Source organism: Balaenoptera borealis, assembly GCF_965194805.1.
Source record: "Balaenoptera borealis genome assembly, chromosome: 13".
In the NCBI taxonomy this organism is placed as follows: domain Eukaryota; kingdom Metazoa; phylum Chordata; class Mammalia; order Artiodactyla; family Balaenopteridae; genus Balaenoptera; species Balaenoptera borealis.
The window spans coordinates 5,205,639-5,222,686 of record NC_138870.1 but is presented as its reverse complement, the minus strand read 5'-3'; the positions used below and the strand labels follow the sequence as shown (position 1 = coordinate 5,222,686).

The following is a 17,048-nucleotide window of genomic DNA, read 5'->3' as shown; positions in this document are numbered from 1 at the left end:
GAAGATTCTCTTGTTTGTTTTCTTCTAGATGATCATTTCAGCTCTAATATTTAGGTCTGTGACCCATTTTGAGCTCATTTTCATGTATAATATGAGGTAGGTGTCTAGATTCTAGATTCATACTTCTGCGTGTGGGTAAGCAGTTGTCTTCAGCACCTTTGTCGAAAAGACAAATGGACATCTGGCCCTTTTGAATTCTTCCCCCTTTATACCAACAGACTCACCATAAATGTTGAGGTTCAAGCTCTCTTTTGATTGGTGTTTTCATGGTACGTCTTTTTCCATAATTTTACTTTTAACTTACCTATATCATTTGAAGTGAGTTTTTCCATAGGCAACGTAAGTAGGGTCATGTTTTTTTAATCTATTCTGACAGCAGTTGGTGTGTTTAGACCATTTACATTTAGCCTAATTATTGATATGCTTGGATTTAGGCCTATTATTTTAATGTTAGTTATGTTTATCCTCTCTGCTTTTCCTGTTTTTCCTTTTGTTGCCTTCTTTTGGATTATTTAAACATTTTTTAGTTGTCCATTTTAATCTGTCGTGTTTTTGTCTATATCTCTTTGTGTAGTTTTTTTAGTGGTTTCTCTGGGGATCACAATAACATACCTAACTTTTCAGAGTCTAACTAGAGTCAATAGTTACCACTTAAATTGGAATGTAGAAATTTTCCTACCATATAGGTCCCTTTACCCTTCTGCCTTAGGTTGCAGTTATTTTATGTATTTAGTTGCAAAAATCCTTAGGCAATGTTATTTTTGCTTTCAACCATAAAGCACATTTTAAAGAATGGAGGCAAATCGTTTATTGTTGATCCTGAGATTTTTACTGTCTCTTTTGTTCTTTGTTCACTTCTTATGTTCCCAGTTTCTTTCTGATACCATTTTCCTTTTGCCCGAAGAACAAGAGTGCATTTTCTGGCAATGAATTCTCTTAATTTAATCCGAATTTTTCTTTATTTGACCTTCATTCCTGAAGTATATGTTTGCTGGACGTAGAATTCTGGTTTGATAGTTCTTTTCTTTTAGTGCTTAAAAAATGCTGTTTCACCTCCTCTGTTCCTCTATGGTTTTTGATGAGAAATCTGCTGTCATTCGAATTGTTGTTCCCTTATACAAAATGTGCCATTTTTCTCTGACTGCTTTTAGATTTTTTTTTTCTTTTTCTTTAGTTTTCAGCAGTTTGATTACAACAGGTCTTGAAGTGAATTTCTTTGAGTTCATGTTATTTCAGCTTCACTACACTTCTTGAATTTGTCAGTTATTTCTGTTGGCAAATAGGGGAAGCTTTCATTAAGTATGTTTTCTGTATTCCCCTTTTTCTCCTCTCCTTCTGGGATTCTGATGACATAAATGTAAAACCTTTTGGAATTGTTTATTTTCTCAATCTTTTTGAAAGAGGTTTAATCAATCTCTTACCCTGTTCAGTGCGACGCATTTCTATTGCTCTCTCTTCAAGTTTACCGGGTTTCCTCTCTCATCTCTGTCCATTTAGTTTTCATTTTGGATTTTGTATTATTGTTTAGTTCCAAAATTTCCATTTGGGTCTTCTTTATATCTCCTCTTTGCGGAGACTTTGTCTTTCCATTTGTTTCAGGAGTATCCTTATGTATTGGGTTGGCCAAAAAGTTCATTTGGGTTTTTCCGAAGATGTTATGGAAAAACCCGAATGAACTTTTTGGCCAACCCAATACTTCAGTCTTTGCATGGAATTTCCCCTGAAAAAGCTCCTGATATTTGGCCTGTTAATTTGCCCTTTGACTTTCTCATACAGTCAGGTGCAGAATGCACAAAATATAAAATTTGATTAGTTTATTGCTGCGAGGATTCCAGGTGGAATAGCAGTGTACTGTGCTCATATTAGAATACTTGCTTTGGCTCATTTTTTCTCATTTTAAGCTTGGGAAGAGAATTAAACATAGGGTTCAGAGACCTGGGTATGAGTATTACCTCCGCTAATTTCTAGCATTGTATTACTGACAATCTTCACCTCTCCGGGCAGCATTTTCATGGGGGTTGAATGGGTCTTTGAGTTACCTTCCTGCTCTAACATCCCAGTGTTGTCTGGTCTATGGGGCAGGGAAAGCAGCACCCACATTTGTCCTTTGTCTCTTTCTCTCCTGTGCTTGTCAGTCTTGGGACAGTGATGGAGCCCGTTTTATGATGTTACAGTGAACTTAAGAACTTTAGAATCCTTAGAAGGCAAGAACACCATTGACCAAACACCCACTGGAAGCAGGAAGTTTTTAGTCGTAGTGGGAAATCACATTTTCCGTATCACGGACAGGGGGATGTTACTTAAATTAAGGGCGATGTAACCACCTTTCTTCTGTCAGACGGGCCAGCGGGCGTCCCGGTTATGGACATCTCCTCAGTGTCTCCCTCGAGGCCCTCCCGCTGCAGGGACTCGTTTGCCCTCGCCTTGGCAGCCCTTCCCCACCCTCGGTGGGATGCTCTGCCCCCCACCACTGCTTTCCTTCCTTTCCTCAGCTACTTCAGCTCTCGGCAGCCGCCGTGGAAAAAGGGCGCAGCGTAGGCGAGGTTCTGCAGTCGGTGCTGCGCTATGAGAAGGAGCGACAGCTGGACGAGGCGGTGGGCAACGTCATGCAGCTGCAGCTCCTGGACTGGCTGCTGGCGAACCTGTGATGGGAGCCGCCGCTGCTCTCCCCCTTCCCGCGCTGGGCCCGGCCCTCGCCCCCTGCCTGCCTCCTCCCCTGCGCAGCCCCCGCCTCTGCATCCTCACGGAGCCCCGGCGTCACCTTCGTACCACTCACATCCGAGGCGTGTCACTTTGTGCTAGTCCCTTTCCTGCCCATGTGAGCAAGGACATAAAATAAAAAAAAATTGCAAATAAATGGCTTCAGGTATTTTGTTTCCTTGGCATCCAGTGGGACAGTAAGGTGAAGCGATATCAGCAGTGAAAAAAGAATCCGATGGCTAGCAGAAGAAAAACACTGCCGGCCTGAGAGACCCCCCCCCGCCCAAACGCCATTTGGCCTGTTGTCTTTGGATACCCCCACCTGTGCCTTGCGGCTCCCCTGCTTTCAAGTGGTCCCTAAAAATAAGCCACCATTTATCAAGCATCATTTCAGCCCTTTATAACCGTGTAAATATTTGTCAGTATCCAATCTAAATCCTCTTAATTCGGCTACAGGACTTGGCTTCTCGTCCTGTCTCCGCAGAACGGCTGTCCACCCCAGCTTTCTCCATGGCTGCAGACAGTCGGTGTCGACAACGGTCCAGCATACCTGAGTTCTGTTGCCAGTTGTGTACCCTTCTGGCTGTAGGGCCTGGGACAAGCCACCGCTTCTGACACCGCTCTGATTTGATGCCCACGTCACCCCACTTGAGAAGCATTTTCTGAATTTTACATTCTCCAGCTATTCTTTATTCTCCGTCCTTCCTTTTAGAAACTTCCTCCTCCTCTGGTTTCTAGTTTCCCCATTTTTCTACATCTCTCAGGGGCTCTACTCGACTTTGTCAACCGCTTACATGTTTTGTCTTTCCCAGGACTTTCTCCTGACCCTCTGCTATTCTCTACCATCTTCCCTAGGTGATCTCATCCAAACCCATAGCTTCAATTACCTGGTGTCTCCCTTCATGGACAGTTACACACTGATTAAAATGAAAACTGTGAAGCCATGTATGATGTTTATGATGTTATGATCTTGAGTTTCTTGTACACATTTATCTGTACTATAATTACAGCCATATACAGACTGAGTTCATGTAGGTAAAGACTGGAAGGGCAGGTGGTGGATGAGTGGATACATCCTGTAGTTTGCTCGTCTTCCGTCCTTTGGGAAACCTCTTGTCCCCTACTCCACGTGGTCCTGGAGAAGCATCATCAGTCATGGCGCTGCCAACACACCACACCACACCACACCACACCACACCGTGGGCTTGTGACCCAGGCTGGCCAATCAGAGGATCCCAATATCTCAGACACAGTGATGAGTTCAAGTCCCATCAGTCATCTCTGAGACTTTCCTACCAGCAGGAAGACTGCATCTTTTGACTGGCTGACAGTGGTCATCTTCTGGGCAGAGCTTGTCTTCAGGGTGAAGTTAATCATAAAAAGAAGCAAGACTAATGGGGGAGAGGGAGTCTGAGCTCCATGACGTTGTCTGAATTCCTAGATCTTGCTGTGTCTACACTTAGCCCTCCTGATTCCCCAGTCACATAAACCAATAAATGTCCTTTGTTGTTTAAACTAGTTTGAACTCAGCTTCTGTCATTTTCAAACCAGAATCCTGACTGTCTTGGGCAAGAGGAAAAAAGTGTTTTTTTATTATTTAGAGTCCTCTCAGTGGTGCTGTAACACTGAGTACTTAACTCTCTCCCCACCCCATCTCCCCACACACGCACCCATTGTTGTATGTGATCGAGGGCATAAGGAAGGCGCACGGGTGCAAGGACATCCTTTCCAATCCCTCATCATAGGAATCATGCCAATAGGCCATGTGAATAGAGGTGTTTTTTTTTGTAAACCTTTATGCATTAAAAAACAGTCTTAAGTATTGTACAATATAAGTGCTGTCTCTAGTACAAATCACTGGTGGAAAGGAACAGGACACACCCTCCGCTCAGGTCACACAATAGGTGGTAAAATGTTTGTGTTCTTGGGGGAGCAGTTTTTGTTTTGTTGTCCTGTGGAGGTCTTGGACTCTGCTGGCCCAACAACTGCCTCGGGCTTTCCGGAAGCTTCTGCTAGATGAGGCAGCTGGACGACTTCAGCTGTGTGCTGGACAGAGCCCTGCTGATTAGCTGAATTCTGATCCTGTTTAGTGGCGCCGCCTTTGATTTTGTCTTTAGTCTCTATTTGAAGGATCACCTCTGCCAAAGAGGAGAGAGCAGGAAAAAGTAAGTGTTCAAATGTGAATTATATTCTAACTGTGCATTAGGCTCTAAATCATTTTGGGGAAATCTGGTTGTAATGATACAAAAACAAGTCATTTGTAAAGCACATTCTATGTGCCAGGCATTATTCTAAGCCCTTGAAACTTACTGGTTCCTTTGATCCTTCCTGCAACCAGAGAGAATAGGCATTATTCCATTCTCATAAATGGAGAAACTGTGGCACAGAGAGGTTAAGTAAGTTGCCCAAGGACCCACAGCTGGTAAGTGGCAGGGCCAGAATTTATCCCAGGCAACCTGACTCCAGTGACCAAGTACATAACCATGAGGCTATATTACCTATAGAAGATACTTGCATAATTCCATAATCTGTCTGATAAAAATTCAAAAGGTAATTATAGGGCTTGCAGAGGAGGACACATTGAAAGAAAAGGAAAGGAGGGGAATAGGAATTGGAGATAGGAGAAACACGGAAATTCCTAATGATGAGAGGGCAAAAAAAAAAAGGAGAACCCAGCCACAACCAAGTTTCCTGAAAGAGGAAAATCCCCAAATTAAGAAGTGGCAGGCCAGTAGTGATGAAGCCAGAATAATTAACCAAGGTTGAGCTCAGAGAAATTGGCATGCAATCTTCCGAGATGTCTGACCCCCTGGATTATGGAAATGGGACTGGCTGTTTGAGGTACTGTACCTTCTTTGCCCAAGTGATGCTGCCCTTGAACCTTGTCCTTCCTGGCCTCAGAGGGGAAACAGAGACTGGTTTTCCTCAAGGTCTGAAGCCTGGGCTGTGCTTTGAGGTTCCGCGGCTCATGAATCCAAGCATGCTTGAGGGCCTGGTCAGGGGTCATGCGAAGAGAAGGCTCCCAGCTACATGCCAACAAAGCCCAGCATCGGTTAGGGTTTTGTTTCCCTTTTTAATAATGAAATATTTTCAAAGACCCCAGTAAAGCACCTAAATAAGATATAAAAATGGTTCATTTTTAAAGAACCCATTTAAGCTATGTTATAACTCAAAGATACCATAGAACAGAGCTTATGACATACAATTTTAAAGTACCTGGAGGCAACTATTGGAAATGATCTTTTTAGAAAATGTGTATGACAAGCCAAGGAATATCTCAGAGCCCAAATTCCGTTACAAGAAATATTATAGAAAATCGAAACCAGTGGGATTTAGGGTTTAATAAACTAAGAACATCAAAATGAAGAGATGCTTAATTGTGATTCCCAAACTATGGAATTTGGACCTCCAAATATATCACAAAGAACATTATAGAACACTAGAATATTAAGGTCATGAGGGGACTTGGAGATAATCCAAACTGCTAATGCAGTAACAGAATACACTTGACAAAATACACTTGACCCACCATGGAATCATCTTGCCTTTCTTGACTAATTTTAGTAACATGGCACTAACTCACAGAACTAGCTATTCCAGTTTTAGAAAACTCCAATTCTTTAAAAGTTCTTCATTTTGATTGAGCCAAGATTCACTTCTCAGGAACTTTTAGCCTAGTAACTTTGACCCGGTCTTAAATTCTACCCATTAGCATCATACAGAATGAGACAACTAATCCATCTTTTATGTCACAACCCTTAAACTATCTGAAAACATTTACATGACTACTAATTATTGATCATATGACATGATCAGGTCCTTCCTAGACAGGAAATCTCGGCTGTTATCCAACTGGTGTCCATCATGCTGGGAATAGGTACTAACTGCAAGGATGGCATTAATATTCAGACTCATCGAGGTCTAAACAACACAAGTTCCCAGTTCTTTGTCCAGCGAACTGCTGTTAAGCTACACCTCGCCTCTCCTGAACTCCTAGAGTTAGCCTATAAAATCTAGACACAGAACTTTACATGTATCCCTATTAAATCTGACCCAAAACTTTTAGCCTCTCAAAGACTTGCTAATTAGCCAAATATGAAGTAATAAAACAACAGGCCCTGACGCATGACTGCCTCTTACAAGGTGTGAGCAACCAGCCCTTTGCACTAAAAAGGAGAATAATTTCATTCTTGGCTCTGAGTTTCTGGATTACCCACCTCTGTCTCAGTACTGAGTTTCTGTCACGAGTTAATGGCCATTCATTCTATCGCCTCAGCAAGAGGCTGGGGTGGGGTGGGGGTCATGATGGGGTACAGGATCCTTCTCTATCTCCATTTTTCAGATGGGTAGCATGACCCCCCAGATGGGAAAACTTCCGGCAGTCCCTGGTGGTTTATTTTCTGAGCTAGTACCTAAACTCCAGATGCACAAATGCCAGAAGAGTAGTACTTTGCTAAAACTACTTCATCCCACTGAAGGAATGAGAGAACATAAAGATATGGTCTTCTAAAAATACTAAACAATTATAGGACTAATACAGCTGGAAGAGACCTTAGTAATACCCCACTCTACAGAAAAGGAAACTGAAGCCCAGAGAGACAATGACTTGTCCAATATCACGTGGCTAATTTATTTGCCACTCAGTGGAGACAGACTTGCATAACCTCTTTAAAATTGGTGACAACAGCTAGTATTTTCTAAATACCTTCTAAACTAGGTACTGTTCTCAGGTGCTTTATGTACTATTGGGTTTTTTTTAATCAATACTATGACTTGGGTGAAGTACAGAGCCTACTTTCTGAGATTCAAAATATGCCTATAGATTCTAAAAAGCTGTACATAATAAATGGTTTATAGATCACCCTTTCCCTAGTTCCCTAATATGAGAGGATTTAGACTCTAAATCCTAGGGGAATGGGTGGGAAGGGGCCTGAAACCAGCTTGTACTGGGCATGTATGCAAATAGTTACTGATACACCAGGCTCTCTGGAGACCCTGGCTTCAGTTCATGAAGCAGAAGACACGGAGGACTTGCCTACAGCCTCGCCTCCAGGCAGTCAGGGCAAGAAGGAAGCAAGCTTGACCCACACGCTGTGTAATCCAGGGCAAGTCACTTAACCTCTCGAGCCTCAGGCTCCATGCCTCAAAACATCAAATCGTCTGTCCCACTGACCACACAGGATGGACAGTGGAGAGAGCCGTCTGATGAGGCAACAGATAGGAAAGCATCTCGTAGGCTCTCAAGATCTACGGTCCGTGTTTATTACGTCCCATGACTGCCTCCCAGCCCCAGACTTTCACCAGCAAACATGTGGGAAAGTACAGTATTTAAGAGGAAACCCAGAAGCAAAGACACCCTGACAAACTCACACCAAACACTTTCTGAGAAAGTCCAGGAAGCTGGTGTCGTAGGTTTTCAGCACCATGGTGAGATCCTTGGAATCCGGGTATCTTTTTTTCCCCCTGTTGTTGGTTATATTTTTAGGAAAACCTTTGGAATCTTTAGAGATACAACATTATGTGTTTAGTTCCAGGTGTGAATATGCATCGGTCACATCAAAGCTGTTCACTCAGCCATGCTGCTTCTGGGAGTGGTCTCTGCAGCTCTCCCGTGCCCCTCACACACACACACACACGCACACCCGCAGTCTTAGTTTAAACTAACCACGTGTAAATTATCCAATGAATACAATTTACTTTTACAAATAACTTCCTACTACTCGGCGTGTTCTGGGCCACCACCTCCTCCTGGAATCAATCAAATGATTGTAATGGTTTAACATTAACCCACGTAAAATAATAATGATAATAATGATGATGACGATGATAATAATAATAGTAAAGTAAATCTGAAGTGACAGAAACGGTCCGCTCTGAACAAAAAGCATGTTGTCCATTCTTGGCTTATCTGTGCCCTTGATCCTTCCTCACCCCAAAACGTGAGAATTTGGGACACCCATGGGGAATAACAAGAAAGTCATTTTAGGAGAAGGATTGACTTTCAGAGCTCATGTACAAGCCACACAAGCAAGTTAACCTCATTTCTTATTTTTACAGTCGCATCAAAATTTTGTCCATAACTGGAATGATCAAACTTGGTTGGTGGCTTAAGACACTGCTTGGAATGATTTTCTTCAGCCATTTCCACTGATTAAAGCCCTCACCAAATGTATCTTCTGTCATTGCTGAAAAGAAACCCCTGAAGACAGGTCCAAAGGTGGCCTGAGAACACAGTGCAATGCCTTGAAGGCAAGACCCCTCGTTTGGACATCTAGGTCCCGGTGAGCATGGTCAGAAAGGTGACCATGTATGCTCACACCTTGTAAACATACATGTAGAAGGGCGGATATGTATATACACACGTGCAAAATTAACACATTCCATGAAACTCTCGCAAAAACTTGGGGTTCATACAATGGACATCCTGGAAAGTACATAATGAAATGCTTCTAATTACTTTTGCAATCAATACAGTTTGCAGGGTGTCCAACAGAACACCTGCTCTTACTGAATTCCTAGAAGAGCCCATGAATGTGTGTATGTGTGTATATACACACATGGGTATCTGTGTGTTTATATAGAAAAAAATGGGCTCGGGGTACTGCATAGGGCAGAGGTCCTGTGACCTCCTTTTTGACTGCGGCACCAGGGCTCCCACCTTATCCTATATTGTCTTTTCATAAATGGCCAAAGAAGAATTAGATTCATGGGCTTACAAATAACATAGCTCCTACAGTGATCCTTATGTAATTGCTTTTCTTGTACAAGTTTTTCCTACCTCTCTGACCTTCCCCAGTATCTCATTATTCTCCCCACCTCCTCTTGCTGCATGGAGCACCTACATATCTTGCTACCTTTGAAGCAACAACTTTCCTCTTAATTAAGGGTATTAACTAGGAGTGGCTGGGGGCTGAGGACCTGTTGGCAGCCCAAACCTGGGGAAGGGAGAGCCAAGAACTTAAGTGGATATAGTGTTTCCAAACTCGCCTCATCATAAGCTGCTGTAAAAAACATACAGACTCCTGAGTCCCACCTCAAACACACTATACCATAGGAGGATCCTGGGGATTAGCATTTTTCCCAAGCACCCAAATGATTCTTATAATCAAATAAAATTTGGGAAACACGGATGAGGATGCAGCTCCCAATAACGTCCTTTCTTACGCAGGAAGGGAAGATGTGTGATTTTGCTACCAAAACCACATTCTGAAGCCTAGTGCTGATGGTAAAAATCGGGTACTCTATGAAATGGACATGTGTATGTCTTTGGTACCCTCTTACCAAAATGCCTATGTTCCCTTCCTTTTGATTCCCCCAAGTACAGTCTCTTGAGTTCAGGGTTATAGGCTTGAGATGTGACTCTTCCCATATGGTCTTTGTCTAGCAGGAGGGAACACCAATGCTCCTACATGTCTTTCCCTAAATCCTTTGAAATCCAAAAGGCTGAATTAAAAGTGGTGGATGGGAAAAGTATACCTGGGGTCAAAAGACCAGTTCCATTGCCCCATGCATAACTTATACCAGCGAGTCAGCCAGATCCTCTGCTGCCATCAGACTGCTCTGGTATGGGACTGACCAATCCAAGTGGACGACAGCCTTGGCATTGGAGGGGGATCCTGGAGGACCTTTTCTTGCCAGACCTTAAAATTTTAGTTTCTGGATCGTGGGCTCAGGGCTGTGGCTTTTTAACCAAATGGTACAGAAATAGACTACATTTTAACCCCCACGTGGCTGAACCAATATATACCGACTGCCCATCAACATGACTGAAACACTTTTGTCGAGGAGGGTCCCCCAGGGTGGTGTTTTTTGACTTTCCTATTGATGGGACAAGATGTGGAGAGAAATTATGTGATTTGTCTACCCATTTTGAGGCCACCGTTGGGTGAAAATAAGAGGCAGGAGGGCTGGGAACGACAGTGTGAGCCTGTGAACTAAGCTGACGACAATGTCGTGCCGGACGGCAGGGAGCCCGTCTGTGAAGCCCTCGTCCCTCACGTCTGGCTTCACTCCACTTGGCTGACATTAGGGCCACTATGGCTTTTTCTACACGGGAATCCCTTAGCAAAGGGATCTTAGATCTGGGACTGGCTTCCTCTTCTGGTTCACAGTGGCCCAGAAGCCCTGCCCGAGTTGGATTTCATTGATCCACCGGTCCGTCCTGTACAGCACAACTTGGCTTGAAAGACAGAAGTTCATAAAATCCAGAGTCTGGGAACTGGGATTGGGGGGGGGGGGGCGGTTGCAGCATGGAGACTGTGGATGAAGCTTAATTCCAGCAATTAGGCAGATGTCCTATACAAAATTGACAAGCCATAGCTGACAGCCCTTGCTTACCCATTTTATACCAAAGTTGCAATGAATCTGGAATAGTAAGGGACTGGGGGCTTAAGAGAATTTCAGCAGGAAAGAGTAAGGCTCCATGAATGATAAACTGTAGCAATGGAATTTTCCACTATTCTTGCAAAGACGCTTCTGCTCTCTGATTTCCTTCACAGTGCACAGTGCGAGCGGGCAGGCAAGCTGCTAGGGGAGGTGGGGAGAATTGTTAGGAGAGGGTAGAGTTCTAATCTTTTGGGGTTTCGGGATCTGCTGATAGGCCTTCTGAGCAGGAACCTGGTCACTCTCGGCACCTGTGCATCTTCGCTGCCGAGACCCCGTTCCCAGTGACTGCCCCACCCGTCTCCATCATGCACCTGGTACCATGGCTCAGCAGTTTTTACTTTTCTGAGAGAAACATCTAAGCACAGCCTGCCTTTTGGGGTGGGGCCAGAGGAAGAGCATCATATGGGGTGTAGGGCATGGAAGGTGTCTTCCAGGGCTGGGCAACCTCCTCAGCTACAACAGGAAAAAGAGAGTCAGACCTGGGACTCACCAAAGAACGTCTGTCTCCTGGAGGCCGTCTGGATGAAGTGGGTTGGCGGCAATCCCAGCACCTTCAACAAGGACAAAGCAGTGGATTCACTCCTCTGGAGTCACACATTCCAAGACTGTTAGAACTGGGTGGGACTTCAGCTAAACGTTGTCTTCTACAGATAAGGACCCAGGATATTAAGCGATAACCTCAAGCCAGTGGCAGAGCAGGTCCAGAGCCTAAGACTTGACTCCTAATCCAGGGCCGTTTCAGTATCCCGAGCACTGACACCACCCACATTATTCTAAACAGACATCAGCACCTACTAGATAGGCCACCACTCGTGATAGCAGCCAGATCCCACTGTCCAAGCGAGTAAACCAGTGTAGCTGCGGACCACCCCTGAGTTAAGGAGTGACACATCCCAGCTCAGAGCATGGGAAGGGAGGAAAGGAAAAGGAGATGGAAATCACCAGATGGGCATCAGACCGCGATATGACAAAATATCTTCTGAAAAGACAAGAGTAACACCTGCTCGGTCACCTTTCCCCACTGCAACCTATAGGGGTGCACACAGAAGAGAGAAACGACAGGTGTCCCCCTCAGCTCTGGGCCCCTGTCCTTGCAGCCAGGTTCCCAGGTTGTCCCTGCATGACCCTGTCCTCCTGTTCCTCAGCCTCACGGATTGAGGTCAGGAGGAAGCTGCAGTCCTGGGGCAGTAGGAACCTCCACCCAGATCCCATGCCCTCCATTCTCCTTGGAAGTTGGAGGAGGATTGGCGCAGGGATGCTTCATTGAATCATCCATCATCAACCTTAGAAGCCGTGGACTCTGGTCTCCTCAGTTTACAGAGACCCAGACCAGGGAAGTGACTTGCCAAAGACAAGGAGGACTAGCCTCCAGGTTTACTGATTTCCAGGGCAGTGTTCATCCCACCATAGCTATCATTTATAGCTACTACTAACTAATTACTTGAATACTTTATTATCGGTTTCAACCAGAAGATGAATCTCTACATTAATTCTCAAGCATGTATGTGTCTCCCCAACCAACCTTTAACTTTAAGACAATCTAGAAAATGGAGATTTGGGATGAATGGATAGATAGGTTGAGAGAGAGAGGAATTAGATATGTCTTTGTTCAGAGTCAAAAATATCTTTGTTCCCTGGGGAAATCCTAAAATGTGAAATTTCCAATTTTTAGGATTATTTTCCCCCATGTCGTCTAATTTGGCTTAACAAGATGCCTTTAAGTAAAAGAATAGCAGGGATAATAAATAATCATATGAGAGTCTTGGTAAAGCCTTTTCATTGGGTGATATTCTTCCCAGAAAGTTAAGATGGTAACTAACAACTGAACAGTGCACAGATTTCAACGGGTGTCATGTCAGCCTGGTTTTTAGATTCTTTGGAATATATTTGAAAGACTGGTATAACAGTTTTATTTTAAATGTCACTATTCACAATATGCTGGAAGTTACATCCTTTGCAGTTACTTAAATTTAGGATAAAAAGGTTAGATGTCAACTCAAAAGTGTACATAATTTCAAAACACCCAACCCTGTCCTATAAACAGATGGAGGCCATTGCCCTAGAGCGAGTCCGACGCAGCCTGGAGTCTGAGAGCGGAAGTTACCCATCCCGAGGGCATCGGCTGGAAGGCAGCCGGGTCCCCCTCACCTCCATGATGCAGGCTAGCTGCTCCGCCTCGTTCTCCCCAGGGAACAGGGGGTAGCCCGTGTACAGCTCGGCCATGATGCAGCCCAGGCTCCACATATCAATGGCCATGTTGTAGGGACGGCCCAGGATCACCTCTGGGGATCGGTAGAAGCGGCTTTGGATGTAGGTGTAGACTGCAGGGGAAAGAAGGAGAAACCTCACGTGGAAATCTCCTTTCCGGAGCACGCTGGTCCACATACCTGCTCAGGCGAGGGTGGACGATAATTAAGAACCCCCCCTACCCCCGACTTCTTTTCACTCTCCAGGCTTTGCAGGGAGAAGGAAGTACAAATGGCCAGCACTTATGAGTCCCAGCCCCACATCCAATCCCATCACATCCTCACAGCAACCTGATTATCATGAGGGGCTGTCAGCCTCACGTTACTGATAAAGAACTCTAAAGTAGGCATTGTTCTAGAGAAGTAAATTTGTCAGGCAAGCTTTCAAAAAAGAAAACATAAGACGAATATAAAGCTAAGTTTTCAAATTGTCTGATTAATCTGGGGTAGACACCCTCTGAAGTATTGCGATTTGGCAAGGGAAGACGTGTATGAAAGTTGAAAAAGAAGCGTGCAAAATGCATAATTTAAAGATGTATATTCAATACATTATGTACATTGTGTTATATAAAGTATAGAAAGAAAAGTTCAACAAAATCTCAGCAGACAAGGATGTACAGAGGATATTTAGTACTGCAGGCAGCCTAGATTTTACAGATGAGGAAACTGAGGTTGGAGAAATGGGACATTACAGTTATTTGCAAATTCTGTTAACTGGTTACCTAGATGGGGGCAGGGCAAGGGATTTGGTAGTCACTTCTCTGTTGTTTGACTTGGGTACAGTAAGGATGTAATAATTTTTAGTGATTTCAAACAAAATAAAGATTTAATAAAAATGCCTTTGTACCCTGTCTGTTTCCAAAATGGACTTGAGGCACTTTGCAATCAAAGTACAAATATACAGGAAAGTTTTTTAAAATGAATTTAATGACAGAGGAAGACAAATACAGTATGATTTCACTTACATGTGGAATCTAAAAAACAAGTGAACAAACAAAAGGAAAGAGAAATGTCTATTTAGATCTTCTGCCCATTTTTGGATTGGGTTGTTTGTTTTTTTGATATTGAGCTGCATGAGCTGCTTGTATATTTTGGAGATTAATCCTTTGTCAGTTGATTCGTTTGCAAATATTTTCTCCCATTCTGAGGGTTGTCTTTTCGTCTTGTTTATGGTTTCCTTTGCTGTGCAAAAGGTTTGAAGTTTCATTAGGTCCCATTTGTTTATTTTTGTTTTTATTTCCATTACTCTAGGAGGTGGGTCAGAAAGGATCTTGCTGTGATTTATGTCATAGAGTGTTCTGCCTATGTTTTCCTCTAAGAGTTTGATAGTGTCTGGCCTTACATTTAGGTCTTTAATCCATTTTGAGTTTATTTTTGTGTATGGTGTTAGGGAGTGTTATAATTTCATTCTTTTATATGTAGCTGTCCAGTTTTCCCAGCACCACTTATTGAAGAGGCTGTCTTTTCTCCATTGTATATTCTTGCCTCCTTTATCAAAAATAAGGCGACCATATGTGTGTGGGTTTATCTCTGGGCTTTCTATCCTGTTCCATTGATCTATATTTCTGTTTTTGTGCCAGTACCAAAACTACAATGAGGTATCACATCACACCAGTCAGAATGGCCATCATCAAAAAATCTACAGACAATAAATGCTGGAGAGGGTGTGGAGAAAAGGGAACCCTCTTGCACTGTTGGCGGGAATGTAAATTGATAAAACCACTATGGAGAACAGTATGGAGGTTCCTTAAAAAACTAAAAATAGAACTACCATACGACCCAGCAATCCCACTACTGGGCATATACCCTGAGAAAACCATAATTCAAAAAAAGTCATGTACCACAATGTTCATTGCAGCTCTATTTACAATAGCGAGGACATGGAAGCAACCTAAGTATCCATCAACAGATGAATGGATAAAGAAGATGTGGCACATATATACAATGGAATATTAGCCATAAAAAGAAACAAAATTGAGTTATTTGTAGTGAGGTGTATGGACCTAGAGTCTGTCATACAGAGTGAAGTAAGTCAGAAAGAGAAAAACAAATACTGCATGCTAACACATATATATGGAATCTAAAAAAAAAAAAAAAAGAGTTCTGAAGAACCTAGGGGCAGGACAGGAATAAAGATGCAGATGTAGAGAATGGACTTGAGGACACAGGGAGGGGGAAGGGTAAGCTGACACGAAGTGAGAGAGTGGCATGGACATATATACACTACCAAATGTAAAATAGATAGCTAGTGGGAAGCAGCCGCATAGCACAGGGAGATGAGCTTGGTGCTTTGTGACCATCCAGAGGGGTGGGATAGGGAGGGTGGGAGGGAGACGCAAGAGGGAGGAGATATAGGGATCTTGGATAATTCCAAATCCACAGAGTGTGAGAGCAGCAAAGCAAACCTACAGTATTTGGTCCAATCTTCTCATTTTATAGATGAGGAAGCTTAGGCTCAGAGAAGTGAAACAGCTTGTTCAAAATCATACCAGCAATTGTCGTGGCTGAGCCCAGACTAGAACCCAGGTGACCACATGTGTGACCTAGTTATTTCAATAAAGGAAAGAAATCACAACAGGGAAATTCAGACAAAGGGACTAGAATGGCCAAACCTTTCTGGTGTTCATAACAGCTTGATCCAAAGTCAATAACTTTAACAGAGACTTGGCCCTTTTGGTACAACACTATATTCTCCTAGAGAGAAGAAAGACATAGGTCAAGTTTTAACAATGTTATCCAAGGCATTCTGTTTACCTAACTGCCTGCAGGACCCACCTCCAAGTGGGCTCCTCCTACATCTCCAAATCCCCTCGTTCTCCCCCCCTCTGACGTTCCCTTCCACTGTGGGCTGCACCTCTTGTCTGGCCCCAGTATTTGCTGCTTTGTGGTATTTCTTCTGCGTGTATGTTGCATCTTTACTGATATCAACTGTGCAACTCTTGAAGATGGTGAGTTTCTTTTTATCTCCTTGGTACCTGGTTCTACGCCTTGCTTGCATAAGGCCTTAGAAATATCACTGACTGAATTAGATGTTTCCACTTAGTGACCCACCAACATACTGATACGACAGTAGAAGACGCCCCCCCCAAAAAAAAACCCACAATGATTTGGTTGGAGTTGTGATTGTCATGCTGACTTTGGGGAAAATGTGAGGCCAGGTGTTCCAGGAGAGTCCTGGATGAGAAAGCAGAGCTCCTGGGCTCTGCTCTCACACCATGGGAGTGGACCACGTGGGGCTGGAAGATTAACGTCCTAATCGTATTTCCAAGGATCTCAGTATCAGATGAATTGACTGTTATGAATATCAGGTGATTTGATTGCTTATGGAATCCTTTGACATTCTAGGTATGGCTTAGCAGGCCTGGTCTGAAGCTGCTGGCATTGCCAACTAAGAAAGTACAGATTCATCCATAGTAGCTTTTCTAAAGAATATTTGTGTTAACTGAAAGATAATGATCAGCAAAGGTCTAAAAGGTAGGAATTTTTAGTGTGTCTCTAGCCCAATGGAAAGGCTCCTTAACTAAACGGGGCTGGTCTTTCCATCTTATTGGCAGAAATAGCTCTACAGAGGGTACGGATGCATGAGGCCATCACAGCTCATTGATACTAACCGTTAAGTCCATAGGAATAACTCCCTGATTCTTGAATCCACACTCACCAAACTCTCCTGGTTGTGTGTCTACGTCCCTACTGAGCACATATATTCCAGTCCATTTG

The 17,048-nt window shown here is 43.5% G+C and overlaps 2 protein-coding genes across 10 annotated transcripts in view; one reads left to right on the top strand and one right to left on the bottom strand.

The window, feature by feature from the left end:
* Positions 1-3,315, top strand: part of AKAP3 (A-kinase anchoring protein 3) — a gene marked incomplete at its 3' end in the record, with an annotated part of 28,330 nt that extends 25,015 nt beyond the window's left edge. For 2 of the 7 annotated variants that reach the window (XR_014233247.1, XR_014233248.1), the window contains exon 6: positions 2,493-2,606. Coding sequence is in view for 5 of the 7 variants with exons in the window: in XM_082349971.1 (XP_082206097.1) it covers positions 2,339-2,569 (231 nt within the window). Of the gene's footprint in view, positions 1-218; positions 2,870-3,156 lie in introns of those variants that run through there. The other 5 variants (XM_082349971.1, XM_082349970.1, XM_082349972.1 and 2 more) reach the window with 4 other exon arrangements.
* Positions 3,316-4,483: 1,168 nt separating this feature from the next.
* The window catches only part of RAD51AP1 (RAD51 associated protein 1), an 86,137-nt gene continuing 73,572 nt past the window's right edge, over positions 4,484-17,048 (bottom strand). The window contains exons 19-24 of one of the 3 annotated variants that reach the window (XM_082349963.1): positions 15,944-16,025; positions 13,234-13,406; positions 11,576-11,636; positions 8,071-8,200; positions 5,551-5,726; positions 4,484-4,838 (exon numbers count right to left, since the gene is read on the bottom strand). In XM_082349963.1, the coding sequence (XP_082206089.1) occupies positions 4,594-4,838; positions 5,551-5,726; positions 8,071-8,200; positions 11,576-11,636; positions 13,234-13,406; positions 15,944-16,025 (867 nt within the window). In that variant the 3' untranslated portion in view covers positions 4,484-4,593. Of the gene's footprint in view, positions 4,839-5,550; positions 5,727-8,070; positions 8,201-11,575; positions 11,637-13,233; positions 13,407-15,943; positions 16,026-17,048 lie in introns of those variants that run through there. The other 2 variants (XM_082349966.1, XM_082349967.1) reach the window with 2 other exon arrangements.